General features: G+C 36.8%; 1 protein-coding gene across 2 annotated transcripts in view; it reads left to right on the top strand.

Moving 5' to 3' along the window:
• ROS1 (ROS proto-oncogene 1, receptor tyrosine kinase) overlaps positions 1-22314 on the top strand; it is a 96501-nt gene that overhangs the window by 30021 nt on the left and 44166 nt on the right. Inside the window, exons 15-28 of one of the 2 annotated variants that reach the window (XM_033102665.1) lie at positions 536-646; positions 1665-1843; positions 3806-3997; positions 5741-5841; positions 7074-7288; positions 7602-7762; positions 8150-8294; positions 10477-10739; positions 13275-13338; positions 13641-13843; positions 15396-15601; positions 16472-16758; positions 19620-19796; positions 21743-21945. In XM_033102665.1, coding sequence (XP_032958556.1) covers positions 536-646; positions 1665-1843; positions 3806-3997; positions 5741-5841; positions 7074-7288; positions 7602-7762; positions 8150-8294; positions 10477-10739; positions 13275-13338; positions 13641-13843; positions 15396-15601; positions 16472-16758; positions 19620-19796; positions 21743-21945 — 2507 coding nt within the window. Of the gene's footprint in view, positions 1-535; positions 647-1664; positions 1844-3805; positions 3998-5740; positions 5842-7070; positions 7289-7601; positions 7763-8149; positions 8295-10476; positions 10740-13274; positions 13339-13640; positions 13844-15395; positions 15602-16471; positions 16759-19619; positions 19797-21742; positions 21946-22314 lie in introns of both variants that reach the window. The other variant, XM_033102664.1, reaches the window with a different exon arrangement.

The raw sequence follows: 22314 nt of genomic DNA, 5'->3' as shown, positions 1-22314 counted from the left end.
AATTTATGGTTTGTTAAGCAATAGCACTCCTTGAACTCTGAAGTTTGTGGTGAGAGATGATGAGGGACTGTGAATTATGCTGAATTCCATTCTGTTGGCTGAAAGAAAGTGGGAAGATAATTATACCATTTACTGTGGTTATCACAATTGCTAGGTGCTACCATGGCAACCAATAGCCAAAGCAAAAAAAAAAATAATTTCTGCCAAGACCACGACATTGTCATAGAAGCAACATTATCACACATTCTCTTCACATTCAATTTCAAATATTTACATAAAGTATGTTTAATATGATAGATAATTCTATTAAGCAGATACAATTTCTCATACTCTTCCACAGTATTTTTAAAATGTTGATATTCTTTTATTTTATAAAGGAAATCTTAGGGTATAAGATGTATGCCAAAAAACATTTGCTTTCTGTGATATTTCTTTCAATTTCTTCTTTTCTTTTCTTTTCTTTTCTTTTCTTTTCTTTTCTTTTCTTTTCTTTTCTTTTCTTTTTCTTTTTTCTTTTTTTTTTTTAACCAAACAGCCGTAGAACCACCATTTATCATGGCTGTGAAAGAAGATGGGCTTTGGAGTAAACCCTTAAATACCTTTGGCCCAGGAGAATTCTTGTCCTCTGCTATAGGAAACGTGTCAGGTAAACCCAACTCCTTTTACACTTGGATGACAGGTTTCTACTCATACACTTCCTAAGCTAGTCAATAAATCAAAAGAATTGAGTGTTTTGGTATTATGTTAATAACAAAAGGAAAAAAATTGAACTATATTGCCAGTGATAGTATTAAGAAAATGTTGGTTCTCAAGTAAAAATGCTATTTATTCACAAAATGTGAGGTTACTTATTGATTTATGCCCATTTCAGGAAGGCTTTGATATGCTTCTCATGTATTTTAATCTATCAATGTCACCTCACAATAACAGTCTATCTTGTTCTACTAAGACAGCTAAGCTTAAGTTTTTATTCTGAGTTTGCTATAAGACTGGAGCATGGAAAGGATGCATGAAGTTCTAAATAAAGTGTAAGAATGAATTGCATGACAAAGAGGATTATTAAGTAATGAATAATTTTGTTTGGAAGACATTAGAATGAAAAAAGTCTTCATTCTAGGATGAATAACATTGTGCTGGAAAATGGCGTCTTCTATAATTATCTAATTATTTGATCTATTTGCTTGGCCATTAAAAATGCAACAGCATTCATTTCTAACCAACAAAGGAGTTGGGCTTAGGCAGTAGTGTGGTATTAATGGAAAGAAAGATGCTTTGGAGTTGGCTTGAATCTGGGTTTTCAGGAGTCAGACCTCAGGTAGAATAGATAACCTCACCGAGACTTGGGTTCACCATGTCACAAATGGGGATAATTCTTACTTCATAGCTTTGTCTTAAGAGTTTAGCGAGATATGTAAAAGTGCCTGGGACAATGTCTGGCAAAGAGGAGATGCTTAATGAAATTAGTTCCCCTCTCTAGTTCCAGCAGTTAAGATTTTGGGATAACATTATTAAAATATTCTTGACAGATCCCTGAAGTTCCAGTGAATAGCTATGTCAGTATGTGCTTTAAAATTATGTTGAGGTACAGGTGTGATTTGTTAATGCTCCATGTTTATGTTGGCATACGTGAAGTAATAACTACTACCAATTCACTTTGTTTTGAGACATGGATTGGTATAACAACAGCCTCTACTACAGCGACATGAAAGGTGATGTTTATGTGTGGCTGCTCAATGGGACGGATATCTCAGAGAATTATCACATACCCAACATTGCAGGAGCAGGGGCTTTAGCTTATGAGTGGCTGGGTCACTTTCTCTACTGGGCTGGAAAGACATATGTGGTAAGTTTAAGCCTGGCATTCTGCAAGCTCTGGAACAATGCCCACCCACTTCAGTGACATGAATGTCATCTTCATGCATTTTAATACTTGTGTACCACCTTTGCTATTGCTTAATGTTTGTCTTTAAGCCTATTTGCTTTTTAATTAACATGTATTTGTGTTTAAAGGACATTTTATATCACTAATTGGTGGGCTATTTTCAATAATATCTTGAAATAAATATGTTAAAATGTTTACCACTGGGTCAGAGTCCTGGAAGAAGATGCCACACTCCAAAGGCATGACTAAAAGAAACTAAATGAAGGGACTACTGTTTTCAAAGATGTGGACAGGACTAAGGAAAATGAACAAAGGATGATGAAGCATGCCCTGGGCTAGCAAGTGTGGAAAGCAATAACTACTTCCAGGCATAAAGGGGCAAGGCAAAGGAGAAGAACCTGTGAGGGCTGTAGTTTTAGGAGAGTGCTGACATGGAACCCACACACTGTCAAAATGTATAGTCTGGCAAGGAGCGATCTGGAGGATTAATTACCCTGATCTCTTTCCTTCTGCCCTCCTACCTTCTGCCAGTATTTCCATTGGCTGAACCTCACCGAAATCCAGAGAACAAGGGAGTCCAGTGGATGCAGCCCATAGCTGGGAGCCTCTAGGGCTCAGCGTAGGGTGGAGAAGGTTGAGAGTGAACCAGGAGGCAAAATGGAGACATCTTGTGCATCTGGGTAGTGGAACACTTTAAAGAGAAGGATGGCCATTAAAAATGCAACAGCACTCATTTCTAACCAACAAAGGAGTTGGGCTTAGGCAGTAGTGTGGTATTAATGGAAAGAAAGATGCTTTGGAGTTGGCTTGAATCTGGGTTTTCATTTTAAAGATTAATGATGAGAACACAGGTCTGACAGGTAAAGAAATATGGTACTGAAATCATTTTCTAATCAGGAGGGTGCTATTGCCCATACTTTTATTCACCCACAATCATTTATCTATAATCAATGTGTTTAGAGTTTAGCAGGGAATATAAAGTAAAGCATAGACATGCCCCTGCTCTTTAAAAAAAAATATATCAGCTTTACTGAGATATAATTTATATACCATAAAATTACCCTTTTATTACGTAAAATGGAATGGATTTTAGTATGGTCAGTGTTGTACAACCATCATTTCTTGCCCCTGCTATTTTGAAATAACAGAAGCATACAAAGCAATGTATTGAGAAGCAAAGCAATATGGTATAGTCTGAAATCATACATGCCAGTGGCATGTAGGCATAGTTGAGTAGGGTTAATCAGAGAATGCTCCCTAATATGGGTTAGTTTGAAAATAGAAGGAGGAAGTGGAAGGGTGAATATAAAAACTGGCTTCAAGTATTTGCTCCGTCTCTTGCAATACTATTTAAACTCCAAGAAAAAATTACTTAAATTCTTGAATCCAGTTTACTTGTGAAAAAATAGGGAATAGAAATCCTTCATAGCCTTAGCGTGAGGGTAACAAGAGCTTATATTTTAAAGATTAATAAAAAAGTATAGTGCCTGGCATATAATAGGTACTCACTCAATAATGGCTAATTAATATTAGGGAAATATACCGGTAGAAAGGAACAAGGAGAGATGACGTTGCATACCAGGGTGTACACGTCTTCTTAAGGAGTCCAATTAAATAATTCTTACCCAGCAGTGGTTTGAGTGTCTGGATATATGATTAGGAAGTGCAAGTATTTTAATTCAAAATAAATTTATCTCTTTTCTCTTTAGAGACATGAAAAGAGATAAGCTCCACGAGGGCAGGTACTATGACTATTATGTTTCCAACGTTGAGCGTACAACCCAGCACATGGTGCCAAAAGATATTTGTGGTTGAATGAAGGAATGGATAAACACAGCAATTTGCTAATGATTTCAGTAGACTATTCAGAAATCACGATGTCACTTGAAAATCGTGAACTGACCATATAATTATGTTTTGTAGATACAAAGGCAGTCTTTGTTGACAGGACACACAGATATTGTGACTTATGTGAAGTTGCTGGTGAATGACATGGTGGTGGATTCAGTTGGTGGCTATCTCTATTGGACCACACTATACTCAGTTGAAAGCACCAGGCTAAATGGGGAAAGTTCCCTCATACTACAGGCGCAGCCTTGGCTTTCTGGGAAAAAGGTCAGAAATTCAAAAATAAGATCTGATTCTTTCATAATTCTAAATAGTGCTATTGTATAGTTATACTAATACTGTTTTTGCTTATTGTAAGATCTTAAGGTAGAATCTGAAAGGAAATACTGTTACAGTGTGATCTTGATAAAACCAAACTTGCACTAACTCGTATTTGATTGTCATAATTGATTTTAAAAATTAAAAGATAGTATGGAGATTTTTGTAGTTCGCCTTATCTTGAATGGACCACACTTAAAAGCGTTGTAATTTCTGACTCTTTATAGTCATCAGGAATTCTACTGGGTATATTAGAGCTTATTGGGCAATGGCTCTGGCTCTGTTTAAATATGGGCCCAAAAGACTGATATAAAGGAATGAAGTAATGACCCAACACCTAGATTTTACTTATAGCTTAAACAGTTTATTGTGTATTGGCAAAGGGTGCTGTAGAATCTCCTTTTTTAAGAGATAAAAAAATGTTGCTATTTGCAACAACATGAATGATTTCTTTGTAGCAGGTCTTAGGTAACCTGCTAGCAAGTATTTTCAGTTCTTGGATTCCTTATTGTATTCTCTTTCTATTTTCCTCTGGCTCATCATTTTTGTTTATATGCTGCTGTATCTTCCTAAAGATGTAGTTGTCGACTGAATCCTGTCTAATACCTGTCAGTCTCTAGGTCTGCTATAGAGAGTCTACTACTCTGAGGTCAGACTCCTGGCAAACTCAGCTTATTTGAAAAATACCTGTAAAGCCAAATAAAGCAAAAAAGATCCCTTGCATTATAACTTCTATCTCATGCACTCTATTTCATAGGAGAAGCAGTCTTTCCTCAGGCCTCATCTAGACAACTGGACATAAAATTAAGACAGGATGGTAACAAGAAGACAAAGAAAAAGTAGGAAGAAGTGGTTTTCAAATGTCAACTGGAAATAGGACTTTATATATACATGACTCTATCCAAGGATAACACATAAGAACCCTTTGTGTATTATATTTTCAAAACATGTCAGGATGTTTTGGGTTATAATTAAGAGAAAATGCAAATTAAAAATTGTACACCTGAAATCTATGTAACTTTACTAACAATTGTCAACCCAATAAACTTCCATTAAAAAAATGTAAACCATTGGTTCTCAAACTTGGTGACACATTGGAATTATCAGGGGAATTTGAAAACATACCGAAGACTGCTTTTCATCTCCTGAGACCATAATTTAATAGAATGCAGCCTGGGAATTGAGATTTTTAAAGAACTCCATAGGCAATTCTAATGTTCAACAATGTTTGAAAACAAGTGATTTAAACAATGATATTCATTGGCTTATGTGGCTGGAGAGTTCAAAGTTATGGCTCGCTTTAGGCAAGGCTTGACACAGTGGCTCAAAATTTCTGATTCAGTAGGATCTGGAGTGTGGTTGAGAATTTGTAACAAGTTCCCAGGTGAGGCTAATGTTCTGGTCCAAGAATCATACTTTGGAAACCACCAGAACTAAGTATCTAGAAGTGAGTAACAGGTAGTCCTTGCCTTTTGAGGATTTTTAGGAAACCAGTGCATATATCCAAATTATATAATGATATAATATAGTAATAGGCATACTCATTTAATTTTATATTCAGTGAAAGGTAAAAATAACTGAGCTTATTATTCCAAAGAGAATCTTAAAATCTATAGCTTAAATGTGATTTACTAAAAAAGGTACCCTTCAAACATGTATTTGATTCGTTGTCTTACCTTATTTTCAATTTAGGTAATTGCTCTAACTTTAGACCTCAGTGACGGGCTCCTGTATTGGTTGGTTCAAGACAGCCAATGTATTCACCTGTACACAGCTGTTCTTCGGGGCCAGAGGTAGGTAATATTCCTCAAAGGCAATTGACTGAGAAGAAGAGGATGACTTGCCCCTCAATTATAAATGGTAATGCCTGAGAATTCATTCTTTCAATAAACATTTATTGGGTTTAATAAACATTATTCCACTGTGCTGCAGGCATCGGGCTTGTGGGGAAAGATAGGCTTGTAAATAACTAATTACAGTAGAATATAGTGGATACTGTGATGGGGCATAAAGAGAGTGCAGTGGAGACCCTGACAGGTGGGTGAGAGTCCACAAGGGAAACAAGATGCTGTCCTTACAACTAAGTATAGGTATGCATGCGCAGTATTTTACTAGACAAAGGACTGTGGGAATTACACTAGTGGACATGCTTCTTCCTTATAAGGTTTACAACTCCCAGCTTTGGTCCTCTGAGGTAGTTTCCTTTTTTTTTCTTCCCAAGGGGGTATTATGAAATTTTCAAAATAAAACTTTTATTTATTTTGATTTTAAATGCCATACTTTTCTTAAGAGGGAAATGTCAATGGTTTAAAAATATTAAGAGAAATAATTAAAAAAAAAATCAAACCTCCACTCCAAAAGACTGAGAATCACTGAAATAGATTTTACTGAGTGTTCGGCAACTGGAATAATTTTAGAAACAACCAAGAAGATTTTTAAAGTAAAAATTCTTTATAAAATTCCCTGTCATTGAGGAAAAAACTCTAAAGGCAATTTAAACAGTAGTCTGTTTACTTGAAGTCCCTGGTTTGAAGAGGAGCATTTTGACTAAACTAGTATAGAAGTTGCTAAGTATCATTGAAGCAACAAACGGTAGTCAGTAGTATAAAGTGAAGGACCAAACAGGCTAGAATCATGAAAGCAAGTAAATAAGATGCCTGACCAAGAATAAAAGGGAGCTGTGACTAAACCAGGAGAAATCAATCAAGGGGTTGTGCCTTTGATGTAGGATATTACCCCACATCACAAGTATTTATTAAAACCTGTGTCACACTCTTGTCGTTTACAATATCACATTTAATAAGAAAAGCCCTAGAAAATTTGCTTTAGGAATACTTTAAGAAAAAATGTAAAAAATCAGCTTAATATGGAGCTAAGAAAAATGACAATTATTGTTGCAAAGTATTTTCTCTTTGTTTTCATATACGTAAACACACACACAGATACAGAGTTGCTTCAGTCCTTGATCGTGGCAGCCTTTCCCCAACTCCAGATACACACACTGATTGGTGTCATGTTTTAGCAGCGTTGGAGATATCACCATCACAGAATTTACAGCCTGGAGTACTTCTGAAATTTCTCAGAATGCCCTGATGTACTATAGTGGTCGGCTCTTCTGGATCAATGGGTTTAAGATTATCACAGCTCAGGAAATAGGTCAGCGAAATAGTGTTTCTGTTTTGGAATCAGCCAAATTTAATCAGTTCACGATTATTCAGGCATCCCTCAAGCCTCTGCCAGGTACAGTATTTTATTCCTGCTTACCCTGCTCCTCCATACTTTCTGTTAACTAAGTGTTTAGGTTGGGATTTTTTTCTGAAGAATTATGTTTTAAGTGGAAAAGGGTTTTAGTAGCTTCTGTTGGTTTGCATGCAGTTTATTCTTAACCCAAATTTACAGCCTAAAATGATAAGAAAAAGATGACTTTCAGGATATATTTAAAGAAAGAAAAAAATTATATTGGCACTATTAGTAATTACTATTAATTTTCCATGTTTTCTATGATGATTGATAACCATAAATTCTTTCTCCCTCTATGCTTTCTTTCCCCTAGGGAACTTTTCCTTTACCCCTAAGGTTATCCCAAATTCCATTCAAGAGTCTTCATTTAGGATTGAAGGAAATGCTTCAAGGTTTCAAATACTGTGGAATGGTCCCCCAGCAGTGGATTGGGGTGAAATTTTCTACAGTGTGGAATTTAGTTCTCATGCTAAGGTATGGCACTGATTCTAGTAACTTCCATTTCTCAAGCAGACTATACCATCTGCATCAGCCTCGACCACACTGATTTGTACTTTCTTCACTTAGCCAAGCCCATCTCCTTGGTAGTTTCCCTAGCATCTGGTCAAGATTATCCCTGAGAACCTTTCTCTACAGCCAATCTGACTGCTTAGTGTTGACAACTGTGGTTAGTGTTGACGACTTGCATGTTAGATACTTTAGTCTGAATGGAACAACATGGAACTTACCAATATTAGCACTTCCACAACTGCAAGGTTTGACTTTACATGGGAACCAAAGTTTGGAGATTTTAGTTAATTAGGAATAAAATATTTTATGATTTTCTCCCTAAGAAAACAATTTTTTGTGCTTATATTGTAGTTCCTGGCTAGTGAGCAACAGTCTTTACCTGTATTTACTGTGGATGGTCTGGAGCCCTATGCTGTATTTAATCTTTCTGTCATTCCTTATACCTACTGGGGAAAAGGTCCCAAAACATCTCTATCACTTCGAGCACCAGAAACAGGTACAGGGGACAAAATCTCTTTAAAAAAGTAAAAAACAGGCAGAATCTCCCTTTCTATGACCTAGAATGGATCACAGAAACTATTAACATAGTTTTTAAAAATAACTCTGTGTGTTTTGTATGTGTGTTTAGAGTTAATACTCTTTCAATGACTTTATGGAGATTCGAATAGTACCATTAAAATAAATTTGCATACTTTATTCCAAAACAATATTTCAAAGATTTCTTAAAGACTGTTTCACTTGATTGTAATGATATACAAACATGTTTCAGGTAATTTGTGAAATGCTTTATAAGGAAAACGGTCATTTAAGAGCAGAGACAGTTTCATGGAAGGCAGTTTCACTGGGAGATGTTCTCATAGATGCTAACTCAGAATCTTCTGTAGGTGAATAATTGGTGTCTAAAGTTAATGTTTTTTCTTTGGAATATATTTTAAAAAGGATACTAGCCATATCTTTACATGTGTCTATCACCTTAAAGTACACAAAACATATTTATGTTTATCACTCCTTTATTAAACATTTTTTACATATTTATCATGTGTCAGAAACATCGACAGGTGTTATTATCTCTGTTACGAAAATGAGAAAATAGAAGCCCAGTAGTTGTCCAATGTGAAATTACTAGTAAGTAACAGAGCTGGGACTTAATCTGGACTTTTCACTATAGTTTCATTGAATCTCCATTTAGTCATTTTTTTAAATGTTGGAAAATGATAGGATCAAATTGATTTAATTTATATAAACTTCCTAGCACAGGAGTTGACAGGCAGTAAGAGCTCAATAAACATGGACATCCATTTACCATTGCATTTTTTTTTTTTACTGGTAAGATTCTTTCAATAATATTTTCCCATAAGTCTCATAACCGGAACATAGAGGAGCCTGGACAGGTTCTGGAGCACTTAGCATTTGGATCCAGGTATGCCATCTTTGAGACTGTCTTGGGATGTCATCCTTGGCTGAATTCTTCTGTGGAAATGGACTTGATTGCATCCTCCAGGGAATACACTGAGTGCTAGACTGATGAGCACTCTACTAAATGTTGGGGACAATAAGGAAGAATGATAAAATTTGTCCTTTGCCATCAGGAAATTTACAATATAGTTGGGAAATTATTCAAATAGACAAATATTTATTAAGCATTTACTGCATGCCAATCCTATACTAGATTTGGAGGGATTTAGCAAGAAATAAGAAAGAGTGCTTTCTCTGAGGGAGCTCATAAAACAATAGAGAGATAAACAAATTCTGCACTTGATAATAGAAATATGACACTGAGAACTGAGTAGCAATAGCATAGAATAAGTAGGATACATTCACCTGTATCAAGCCTCAACGTTCTTAGGAGAGGGCAGTATACACAGACTGGTATGGCCAAGGAAGGCCTTTAGGGAGTAGAAACTCTAGCTGGGTTCTGAGGGATGAAGCAAGAGGAAGTATCCCATGTGAGTTATATGTAAGAAGGCCTGGAGATTGGATAATGATGTGAGTGTTGAACATTAAGAAGCAATGTGATTGGAGAAGGGAGTGGGAGAAGACCTTGTGGAGGAGTCTTAAGAAAGAAGAAGGATGTCTTGGATGGAATAACTTGAAAATCAGGGAGAGAAATTTCTCTTGGTTAAGAGAGAGAAATTAATTAAAGCACTACGCAATAGTGATTTGCTTGGATTGTCTCTGTGATAAATAGTGATGCCCCCAAACTCTTGGGGGACTTCCTGCCTTCAGGGAGGATCAATGTGAGAGGGCCTAGGATCCCTGTTATACTGTATTTTATAGCCTTGAACTGGCTGAAATCTGGGTAGAGTAACTGTCTTCCTTCCTGGTGACTACTATTTCTACCTTGAGCTAAATCACTCTATCAGGATAAGAATAAATATTGTATTCATAAGGAGAACCAGGCACCTTCCATCTATACAGGGCACAGACAACAAAGGTGTGCCTAAGTGGCAGTAAGAAGGATTAGGATTAGAGATAAGGAAGGCTTGCTGAAATATTTGGATAGGTTCCTGAACAAATCTATGGAATATTGTTTCCCGAAGATCTCTAAGAACAAGAGAGATATACCTCAACTGTCTAGAATGAGAAATATTTATTACTGAGTTGCTCCACACCCTCTCATGAGTGGTAAAAGTCAACCTTATATTCTTTTCTGCCCTATCTGTATCTTTGCTTTTCAGTTCCATCAGCACCAGAGAATCCCAGAATATTTATACTACCAAGGGGAAAATACCACAACAAGAATGAAGTTGTGGTGGAATTTAGGTGGAATAACCCTAAGCACAAAAATGGTGTGTTAACAAGATTTGAAATTTTCTACCAAATATTCAACCAAGGTGACACAAACAAAACATTTGAAGACTGGATTGCTGTCAATGTCACTCCCTCAGTGATGTCTTTTCAACTGGAGGGCATGAGTCCTGGGTACATTGTTGCCTTCCAGGTACGAGGGAAAACAAACAAACAAACAAACAAAAACAAAAAACAAAAAACCAGGGATACAGGGATCTTACTAGTGCAAACAGAAGGTTGATTAAAGAAATAAGTTAAGATTTCTGCCACTCTATTAGTAATTTGAGGTATACTGTGATCACAGGAATCAAGTGGGTAGCAAAGGGACAGAGGGAGAGACAGGAGAGGGGACAGCTGGGGTAAAGGACATCTTGACAACTCTCTTGCTTTCATATTCAGAAAAACCATTATTTTTTTATTGTGATCCACATAGGCCATGTACCACAGTAGGTGCTTTTATATTTATTATCTCCTTTTCTCCTCATTCTTTTTTTGGGGAAAACAAAAGCCTGCCCCTGCATGTATCTGTGAATTACCAAAGATGTATGGCTAGGAAGTGGAGTGCTACAGTCTAATGTCTAGAGTCCTTTCTATGATATCACATGAGGGCATCCAGATGTACTGACGTGGAGCTACCAAAGGAAATAAAAACTGAGCATCTGAGTAGTTGACATCTCACAGTTATCACCTGGCTGCTGATAGAGGAAAAAAATCAGAAAGAATAGGAGTCAAGAATAAGAAGCTACTGCCACCCCATTCTGACATAGATTTCCTATGAAATAGCTTTCCGCTTATGATACATGGCTTGGTGATTTTCATATCCTCAGTAATGGATATGTCACCAGGTTGGTGACAAGGTTGTCTATATTTAGAGATATTTTCTGTTTCTTTTGGGAGAACATAATGTTTTGGAGTGTGTTTTAGAGATTTGGGTTTCCTAAAGATCTTTTTTGGGGGGTAAAATTCTAATTTAATAATTATTTGATAATATGTTAGGTCTACATATAGTAATCAAAATGTTGTACATAGAAGTTAAAGATAATGCAAATTCTTATTTGCTAAGAATTATGTATGTTCTAGTTAAATAAACATTCTGGTTATATGTATATATAGTTTCAAATATCAATCACCCCAGAACTGTGCAAAATGATATGCATGAGTCACTTAACATGATTCTGTGCAAAAGTAAAGACTTCTTGATATATATGCCCCATGGGGCATGTGTACACACACACACACACACACACACACACACACACACACACACACACGCGAGGTCTGACAATTAAGTTCGCGAACTTGTTGCAACGATACTGCTAAACTTTTTTGATATCAGAGGGGTTATTTATTATGAATTTGTACCAACTGGACAAATAGTTAACCAAGTTTACTATTTGGAAATGCTGAAAATGCTGCGTGAAAAAGTTAGACGACCTGAACTTTTCACCAACAATTCATGACTCTTGCATCACAACAATGCACCAGCTCACATGGCACTGTCTGTGAGGGAGTTTTTAGCCAATAAACAAATAACTGTATGGGAACACCCTCCCTACTCACCTGATCTGGCCCCCAATGACTTCTTTCTTTACCTGAAGATAAAGAAAATATTGAAAGGAAGACTTTTTGATGACATTCGAGACATCAAGGGTAATATGATGACTGCTCCGATGGCCATTCCAGAAAGAGTTCTGAAACTGCTTTGAAGGGTGGACTAGGCACTGGCTTCGGTGCATAGCTTCCCACAGGGAGTACTTTGAAGGTGACCATAGTGATATTCAGCAATGAACCATGTAGCACTTTTTCTAGGATGAGTTCGCGAACTTAATTGTCCAAACTCGTATGCAAGATTTGGAAATGGAAGTGATTTATAACACAATGAAAGACTTCTAATAAAAATTGTTTTAAAAACTTTGCTGTTAGGATGCAGCATGGTACAGTGGGAAGGAAAATATACAGAACTTAGAAGACTTGGTTCTTCTGTCAGTTTTGTTTTTTTATTAAAGCTTATTGGGATGACAATTGTTAGTAAAGTTGTATAGGTTTCAAGTGTACAGTTCTGTAATACATCATCTATATCATGTTGTGTGTTCACCACCCTGAGTCAGTTCTCCTTCTATCTATATGTGCCATTGTGAATGTGTTACCTTAATTGAGATCCTTGTCCAGTTTCTACTCTCACAGTTGTGAGGAGCAAAATAGACAATATATGTAAAAGTGGCTTGAAATGTGCAATTAATTTTCAAATATAAGGTATAATTATTTTCTTTTTATAAATATCCTTTTTAAAAGTATGTAAACTTATTTAAAAGTTTTAGTTGTTGAATTCAAGATAAATGGAAGTTTACCATAACCTGTATAATTTTATTTCTGTTAAATGTTCTGTGTAACTTAATTTTGGAAATAGCTAAAGACTTTTTTTTCGAAATTTAACTTTTTTGCAGTAGAGGTTTGTGCCATTTCTTTGTGCTTTTCTAGACAAGAAAATACAACAGTACAGGGCAATGTATTTCCTCTTAGTGATTTATTGCTATGTATAATACTTAGATGTAAATATATAATTGAAACTTCTAATAATGTGTATCAGGAGTATGAAATGAAACCCTCTATGATTTACCAGTGTCTGAACTTAATTATTGTCACTGAGGACATTGTTGAAATTTTTGTATTATATTCCTTTCTCTAGGTTCGAGTCTTCACATCCCAAGGACCTGGACCTTTTTCTGACACAGTGCAGTCCAAAACCTCAGGTACTATCTAAAACCTATGTCCATCGTAATTAGTGTTTTTGACCCTTGGTATTCTCAGGGATTTGAGCGCTGTCTCTGAGCTGAAGTTAAAATCAAATAAAGTAAACAGTTTTTATCATCATCAAACATGCTTAAATAAATTTAGGCTTAGAACCCCCTGCCTGTCTTGAATGAGACTGGTGTAATAGATGAACCCAAAGGAGACCCATGGATTTCAAAACGATCTAATAATGAATCAAGGGATTTTGGTAAACTGAAATTATTTTTGTGATACGTATTATCTACTTGTTTTTTGTTTTCAGAAATCAACCCATTTCCACACCTCTTAAGTCTTTTTGGCAATAAGATAGTTTTGTTAGATGTGGATCGAAATCAAGTTGTATGGATATTTTCTGCAGAAAGAGACATCAGTGCTATGGGCTACACAGCTGATAATGAAATGCTGTATTACGCTCAAGGAGACTCACTGTTCCTTCTGGACATGCACAGTCGGTCCAGCTCTGAAGTATGTCACTATGTAATTCTTTGTAAAGGAAGTAGAGCATTTGCATATCACACTGCTCTGTAATTAAAATGACTAGCCTGTGGTTGAGCCCTTAAGATGAGAATGGTTGAAAAGGACAGATTCTGTATTATTTAGTCACAAATGAATTCAGATGAGGTTTTGGAGAAATGTCATTCAGGATTAATTTAGCAAACTGTTATTGAGTTCAAGGCATTCTGTTAGTTCTTGGGTTACAGGTGAAAAAGAAAAATCAGAGTCCTTGAACAAACCTGGTTTAGTATTAGTGTACCACTAGGAAGACTGTATTGCACAGTGATTAAGAGGGGAAGATCTGACTCCACCACTTGCTAGGTCTGTGACCATCAGCAAGTAGTTTAACCTCTATGGTTATGTAGTACCTCATCATAAGGTTCCTGTGAAGGTTCAATGAGATAACACATTTAACGTACTGAGCACAATGCCTGGCATGTGGTAGGCATTCACGGAATGTTAGCTAATGGAGAAGGCAGAGAGAACACAGTATGTAAGTGTTATGCTGAGGGCAGGATGTGGTGGAATCACAGAGAATGGATGCTCAATCCAAGTTGGAGTGGTGTTGGTGGTGGTGGCGGTAGAAGAGAGACATGTTGGCTACAACAAAGATGAACCAGGTGAAGCTGGGGAAAAACTGAAGGAGCAGAAAATGCAAAGTCAGGGAAACAAGAGAGCCACAGCATGTTCAGGGAGGTAAATAGAGGGAGCTTGGAATGGAGGTAGGGCTGAAGATGGAGTGAAAGGCGCAGGTGGTAAAGCTGGAGAGGTAGACAGAAGCCTGAAAATTGTGGGCCTCCTTTACTATTGCGAAGGAGTGGACTGTCAATCTTGAAGTCAACAGCAAGCCATTAAAGAAATACAGTGGGTCATTAACATGATCAAGTTGTTTTAGAAAGACCTCTGAGTTAGGAGTGTGAATAATGACTTAGAGAAGATTAAGTTTGAGACAATTAGGAGTCAGTCACAGAAATCCAGACAGGAAATGTTAGGCAGGAGATAAGAGGCAGTGAGGTGAGGTGAGAAAGGAAAGGACAAATTGGGGAGATGTTTAAAATGGGACTAATTCACTATGGGTAGTAATAAGAGGAAGAAGTCAAGGATAAACCACATTTGATGTGATTGCGCCTTGGGTCAGTGTTGGGAAACCATAAAAATACAAATGCAGGAGAAAAGGAGGTTTGGGGCATGGATTGATGAATTGTGTTTTCTGGGATCATTTATATGGTTAGGCAGTTTGATATTTAAATCAATAACTCAATGAGGGATCTTGCCTGAGCTGTGGATTTGTAGCACTAGTCTGTGGATTACAGTAGTAGCCATGGTAGTTGAAATTAACCAGGGAAAATACACGATGTGAGAAGAGCATCAATGTTTTAATAGCACGCTGTCCAGAGCTATTGAGATTTGGGGTTACAAAAGAGAAGTGCAGTAAATAAGTAATATGAATGATTATAGAAAAGTCTTTGAATTTGAAAAAAAAGACCACTATTTTCTTGGCAATTTTCTACCCATTGTTAAGATTTTCCGAGATGCACTGATTTTTGATGTCACAATTATTACAATTGACTGGATTTCAAGGCACCTCTACTTTGTGCTGAAAGAAGCACAAAATGGAATGCAAATATTTGATGTTGATCTTGAACACAAGGTGAAATATCCCAGGAAGCTGAAAATTTGCAACAGAAATTCAACAGTAATCTCTTTTTCCGTATATCCTATTTTAAGGTATGTGAAATGTGAGTATCTGTTTCTATTGTGAGGAAATAGAGACATTTAATGTAATATCTGGTTTCATAGTATTAGAAGTCGATGATGGGAAAATAAGATGCTGAGTGTTTCTGGCTCTCTATATTAACTTACAGTAAGTCATTCTACATATAAATTATGAGCCCACAATCACAAATATATAAACTGAATCCATACTGACAATTTGACTAACCTAAAGTTAGGTTAATGACCAGAAGGAAACCAAAGCAGATTTTTATACCAATAAATTAAATAATATCCTCAGTTGGTAAGGACAAGAAGGGGACTGAGACAATGGCAGAAGATGAGCAGGAAATAGATGGGCAGCATGACTTCCACAGAAAAAGCTATTCTGGGCTCATCCATCTAATTAATGTCCTCATAGGATGAGTTTTAAGGCCTTCATTCAGCAACTGAGTGGCAGTTTCTCATGCTGGAAGGATATATTTTGTTTGTGCCACAGCATGAATATAATTTATTTTGAAAATAGATTGTTCACTAGTATTAAGCAGGAACAAACTTGAGAGGAGGGGATGGAGACGGATGTTGATGAAAAATTGGAAATATATTTATACCTACTCATTAATGAGCCACTTACTGCAGTGGCTAAGGTCATTATAGTCCAAAGCTTTAGTTGTAAGCACATTTATTGAGAAATCATTGGACAATGGTACAAATTAGATTTCTTGTGACCTCCTCCATCTCAGAAGAAGGCTACTGGACACTCAAACATGTTCTTTCCAAAGGCTGCATTTGTCACCCCAATCATTAGGAATTATTGGTCTTCATTAGAAGCTAATATTGCAGTGTTTTACTCATTAAGTTGGAGTGTCTTTCCCCCCACAACAGTCGCCTGTATTGGACAGAAGTTTCCAGTTTTGGCTGTCAGATGTTTTACTACAGTATTATCAACCAGACCTTGCACCACATTCTGCAGCCCACAACCACAAACCATCCAAATGGAACGAACCAGTGTTCTTGCAGTGTGACTGAATTCGAGTTAAGTGGAGCAATGACTATTGATACCTCTGACCTGAAGAAACCATGGATATACTTTGTGAAAGGGCAAGAGATCTGGGCCATGGATCTGGAAGGATGCCAGTGTTGGCAAGTTATCATGGTGCCTGCTCTGCTTGGTAAGTCACCCATGTGTGTACATAGATCTTCATTAGTAATGGCAGCCCCTCCTGTCCAATTAAAAAGGGCTCATATCCCACACATACTCAAAAGAATATACACATGGTATTTACTCTGGACCATGCCAAATATTCTTGTAGGATTCAAGTCAGGTTGTTTCCAGGCAAATTGTATATAGACATTCACATAATTTTCTGGATCGGTGAGGGATTTTTTTTGTTCTTGTTCTTTTATAATTAGCAGTAAAGTATAATTTATTGAACTTAACTGTATATTCTAAGCATGCTTCTAAATGCATTATCTCATTTAATCTTCACAATACCCTGATGAAATAGGTACTATTATCGTCATTTCACAGATGAGGAAACTGTGGCTGAGAAAGGTAAGGTAACTTGTCAAAGGGCCATAATTAGTTAGTAGAGGAACTGGGGTTTGAAACTGGGCCTAACTATAACATACATCATTTCACTATTGATACCCTATTTTATTTCAATTTTGATGATCCCATTGACTCCACATTTAGCATGAGGTGGTTATTAGTTGGCAGATCTATCTGTTGAAATTTACATGTTTGTGGGGGAAATATTTGAAAGTCTAAAGTGATTTGGAAGTCTCCTAATTAGAAGTAATTGCAACCGAAAAAAAATACACTCAAAACACCCCCATATATTCTTAAAAGTCTATTTCTCCAATATGGTAAGTTCTAGTCACGTGTGTTGTTTTATGTTTAAGTTAATTAAAATTAAATAAAATGATAAATATAATTCCACAGTCACACTAGCCACATTTTAAGTGCTGAAATACCACCAGTAGCTAATGGCTACTGTGTTGGGCAACATAAATATAAAATATTTCCATCGTCAGAAGGGCTGCTGGGCATTGCTGGTCTGCACTGTGAAGTTCTGAAATTTCAAACGTCTATGTATGTGTGTGTGTGTGTGTCTGTATGTGCATGTTAAAACTGCACATATAGTTTTGTTGATATACCATCCAGAACATTTTAGAAACAATTCTGATATACTCTTAATGGGCTTAAGAGTAGAGATAACATTATAAAATTCTCTTATTAGGAAAATTACTTGTTTTTGTCGAATCTGTGACAAAGACTCTATCTTTGTTCACTCTTTAGGTAGGCTCTTCTGAGCCCTCTTCTTGACTAGGCCTGGACCTAGGCCTTCTATAGCCGTTCTTGCTCAGTCCAGTTTTAGCAAGAATCCTGCTAAGTCCGTTTAGAGAGGACCCGCCACACCCCACCCGGACCCTTGATAGCTGATTCAGTTCTTCATTCCCCACCCTTGATATTCTTGGCTAGCCTTTAGCAAGAATCCTATTATGCCAGTTTAACAAGAATCCTCTTATCCTTAATTACCCTTAATGTCTCCACTTAGTAATTTTCTATCCACTGACTCCCTCACTCTGCTTGTTGGTTATAAATCCCCAGCTGCCTTTAATGTATTCGGAGTTAAGCACATCTCTCTTCCCTATTGAAATATTGCAATAGTCTTGACTGAAGTCTTCCTTACCATTTTACAAGTGTCAGAATGATTTTTCTTTAACATCCGATACACAAGAATTATCTAATGGGTCGTTATCTTATAGGTATGGAACTGGTCAGTCTTTCATGAATTCATAATTGAAATCCATAATCCTAAAATTAGAGAGTTAGAATGACTTTAGAGATCATTTAGCTGACATGCAATTGGAAGAAATCCCCTCTACAAAACCAGTCTTGCTTGAACATATGCTTATAAGAAAACATACCACATTATAAGGAAGTCTGTTTAATTTTTTGGACAATTCTGAATATTAGATTTTTTTTCTTATATTAGGCAGTCTTCTCCCCATTCCTCCCATTCGTTGGTCAGAGTTTGATCTCTAAATTTACAACAAATAAATCTATCACTTTCTACATGGTAGGCATTCAATTTCTTATGTAGAGATAAGACATCACAGCCCATTCTAAGCATTCCTTTAGGGGAAAAGTTCAAGTATCTGAACTACTCAGGTGATGTGGCTTCTAGATCTTTCTTTTCTCTAGTCACCCTCCATTTGTTTCACTTCAGCTACTTAATATCTGCTTAAAAGTCCCTCCATAATGATTCACTATAGTCTCTATGTGTTCTGGCCAGTGCTCGGGGCCTCTGACTTCCTAGGTTTTCTTTTACTGCAGGTAAAAGTGGCATCAGGTCTTGGGCTGCCTTCCACTTGAAAACTCATAGTCTCTTTCATGTTAACTATTATTAAGCCAAACTTATTTCACTTGTTATTTATGGAGTTGATTTTAGAATATTACATTTGCTCCTATTAAATTTCAATCCACTTCCTGATTCTGTTGTGATATTTTTGAGTTTTAAGTCTATAACTGAAATTACTAGTGAGAGTAAGAATTATGTATTATCTGCAGATTTGATAAATATGTTTACTATGCCTTCATTCCAAATCATTGATACAAATATTGAGCACGGCACTGAGTCCTGTACCTGTCATCTACTACCTTTTGCAGATAGGCATTCTTTGAGTTGGAGTCACATAGGTAAATTGTGAATCCTGGCTCTGCCCTTTACTAACCTTGTAGCCTTGAGATTATTAACTCCTCCAAGCCTCAGCTTCCACTTCTACAAAGTGAGGCTAATAATAACAGTATTTACCTTATTGGCTTGATATGGAGTTAAAATGAGAAAATATCTGTGAAGTTTTTAGCTTAATGACATAAGATAAAAATGTTATTTTTTTCATATTGAGATAATAGAAAGTTTCAGAATTTTGCAGTTATAATACAGAAAAAGGATTTCACATATTGTTTAGAGTAGAAAACGTATGATATGTATTTTGTTCTTTGCTTTATGTTTTTCAATAACAGGAAAAACTCTTGTTAGCTTAACTGTGGATGGGGAATTTCTATATTGGATCTCCACAGCAAAGGACAGCTCACAGATTTATCAAGCAAGGAAAAGCCCTGGGGCCATTCTGTCTCAGGTGAAGGCCTTAAGGAGTGAGCACATCTTGGCTTACAGTTCAGTTCTGCAGCCTTTTCCAGGTAACAAAATCACAGTCTTAATCAGCTTATTCTCCTGGATTAGGGTCTGAAAATTCTCATACGGTCTCCTTCTCCAGGATGTTTCCCCAACTCCTTTGTTGTGCTCTCAGTGTTGCTTCAAATTGTTAGGATTTAGGGTGTGCTGCGATTGCTGTTTGCCTTGGATCACGATTTATCTCCATGTGTATACATGGCTCGGGCTGTGGTAGGCAGCTTTAGCCCTGGGAAACCCTTGTCCTGTCATTCTCTCTGCCTGTTCTCTTTCTCCTCTCAGTCCTGAGATTTCCCTTTCTGAATTTTTTTCTCCTCTGATGATTTTTAGACCCCACCCTCACTCTCACCCCAGTGATGTCAAAAAGCATTGCATAAACTTTCAGGTTTTTTTCAAGGCAAAGTGCTAGGTCCTATTTTCAGGGAAACACGGTAGTAGTATTAGGTATGTCAACCATTAACGTGTACATCTGTGCTACCATTTTTATTAAGTTCCTGTCTTTTTTTTAACGTGTCACTCGTAAAGCTTTTTTTTTTTAAACTTTTTAATTTTTTTGGGGGGGGAAGAAGTACCGGACTTTATTGGGGAACAGTGTGTACTTCCAGGTCTTTTTTCCAATTCAAGTTGTTGTCCTTTCAATCTTAGTTGTGGAGGGTGCCGTTCAGCTTCAAGTTGTTCAGTCTTAGTTGTGGAGGGCGCAGGTCAGCTCCAGTTCTAGTTGCCGCTGCTAGTTGCAACCTTGTGGTTGAGAGGACGCACTCCAACCAACTGAGCCATCTGGGAGCTCAGCGGCAGCTCAGCTCACAGTGCTGTGTTCAATCTTAGTTGCAGGGGGCGCTGCCCACTATCCCTTGTGGGACTCGAGGAATTGAACTGGCAACCTTGTGGTTGAGAGCCCACTGGCCCATGTGGGACTAGAACTGGCAGCCTTCGGAGTTAGGAGCATGGAGCTCTAACCGCCTGAGCCACCGGGCCGGCCCCTCATCAAGTTTTTTAGTGTTGTGCCCCTAACTCTACTTCCCCCCAAAACCCTGTGGATTTTATTGTGCAGTTTTATATAATGCAATGACTTTTGGGAATGCATGTATCACATTACGGGCAGAACTGAAAACAGAAAATTCAGTGTATTTTCTACTAAGAGTAATAATTAAAGAAAATGTTTGAAATATAAAAATCAACCCACCAAAACATGAAAACAGCATTATATAGACTCATGGGTAACACTGAAACTGAAAGTGGTTTCTGAGTTTTTTCTAAAGCTCTCTTTGCCATTAAGATGACTATGCCATTCTAAAATAAATATAATTTGCCCCAGAAAGGGACAGAAATGAATGAAACAAAGTCAAATAATCTCTGCTTAAATGTATTTATTTATAAAATATGCAAGTTACAAAATATTAAAAATGGAAGACTTTATAAAGAAACTGAGTGCATATTTTGGTAAAATAATGCATTTTCCACTTTGAGATTTAAAAAGTCCATGTAATATTTGTTTGAAGTTGAACACACACTTACATGCACATCCCTAAAAAGAAAAATCCTAAAGCTAGCATGAAATTTCATAATGAGAATTCATTTAAAAATATGACTAATATAATGCTGTCATTACTTTGTTCAAAATAAAAAGGGTCAACTTTATTTTGCTACTGTGAAGGTACATTATCAAGGGTACTTTAGCTCCATCTGCTGGAAATATCAACCAATTACTAACTACCTTGCTCCCCTTTTCTGAGGCATTCAGCATCTTCAAGATGTATAGAAAAAACTTGTCTTCCTGTCTTGAATAACATTTCCAACACTTCAGTACATCATACCTTATAAGTTAAATGAAAAATAAAATATTATCCTGGGTATTAAATAAATCTGTTATTCCTATTTTATATGTATGTATGTGTGTGTGTGTGTGTGTGTGTATATGTATATATATATAAAATCTTTTTTCTTATAATTTTAGGTAAAGAATTTCTTTCTCTAGCTTCAGATATTGCAGAGCCAACTATACTTAACACCACTAACACCAGCCTCACAATCAGATTACCACCTACCAAGACAAAGCTTACTTGGTATGGCATCACCAGCCCTACTCCAACATACCTGGTTTATTACAAAGAAGTTAACGGCGGGAAAAATAGCTCCAAACCGGAATATAGCATGCTGGTAAGATTGGAACTTGTGGTCTTCGTCTTTTCACGAGATACCTTTTTTTGGTATGAAATTCTCAGTCACAGTAAAATACTTTCTATATTACATTCTGAAACATGCTATTATAGCTGATTCATCAAAACATATTGTGTTCTAGTTTTCTTGTCTGGGAGTAAGAAAAGCTTCAAGGAAGTATATTAACTCTGACCAGTTGGTGGATTGCCACAGTAACAGTTTCTGGAGTGTCCTGAAAGGACTGGGTTTGTTGTCTTCCCTGATTGTCCAATTGTCCCCAGAAAGTGATAGAGACTTGCTTTTATGTCCTGGCCAACAGATTGAAGATTGTGGGTAGGAAATGAATTGGACAAAAAGAACATTGCATAC

This window comes from Rhinolophus ferrumequinum, chromosome 3, assembly GCF_004115265.2.
Source record: "Rhinolophus ferrumequinum isolate MPI-CBG mRhiFer1 chromosome 3, mRhiFer1_v1.p, whole genome shotgun sequence".
NCBI lineage: Eukaryota > Metazoa > Chordata > Mammalia > Chiroptera > Rhinolophidae > Rhinolophus > Rhinolophus ferrumequinum.
Note: the sequence above shows the minus strand (reverse complement) of the source record. Positions and strands in the feature narration are given on the sequence as shown.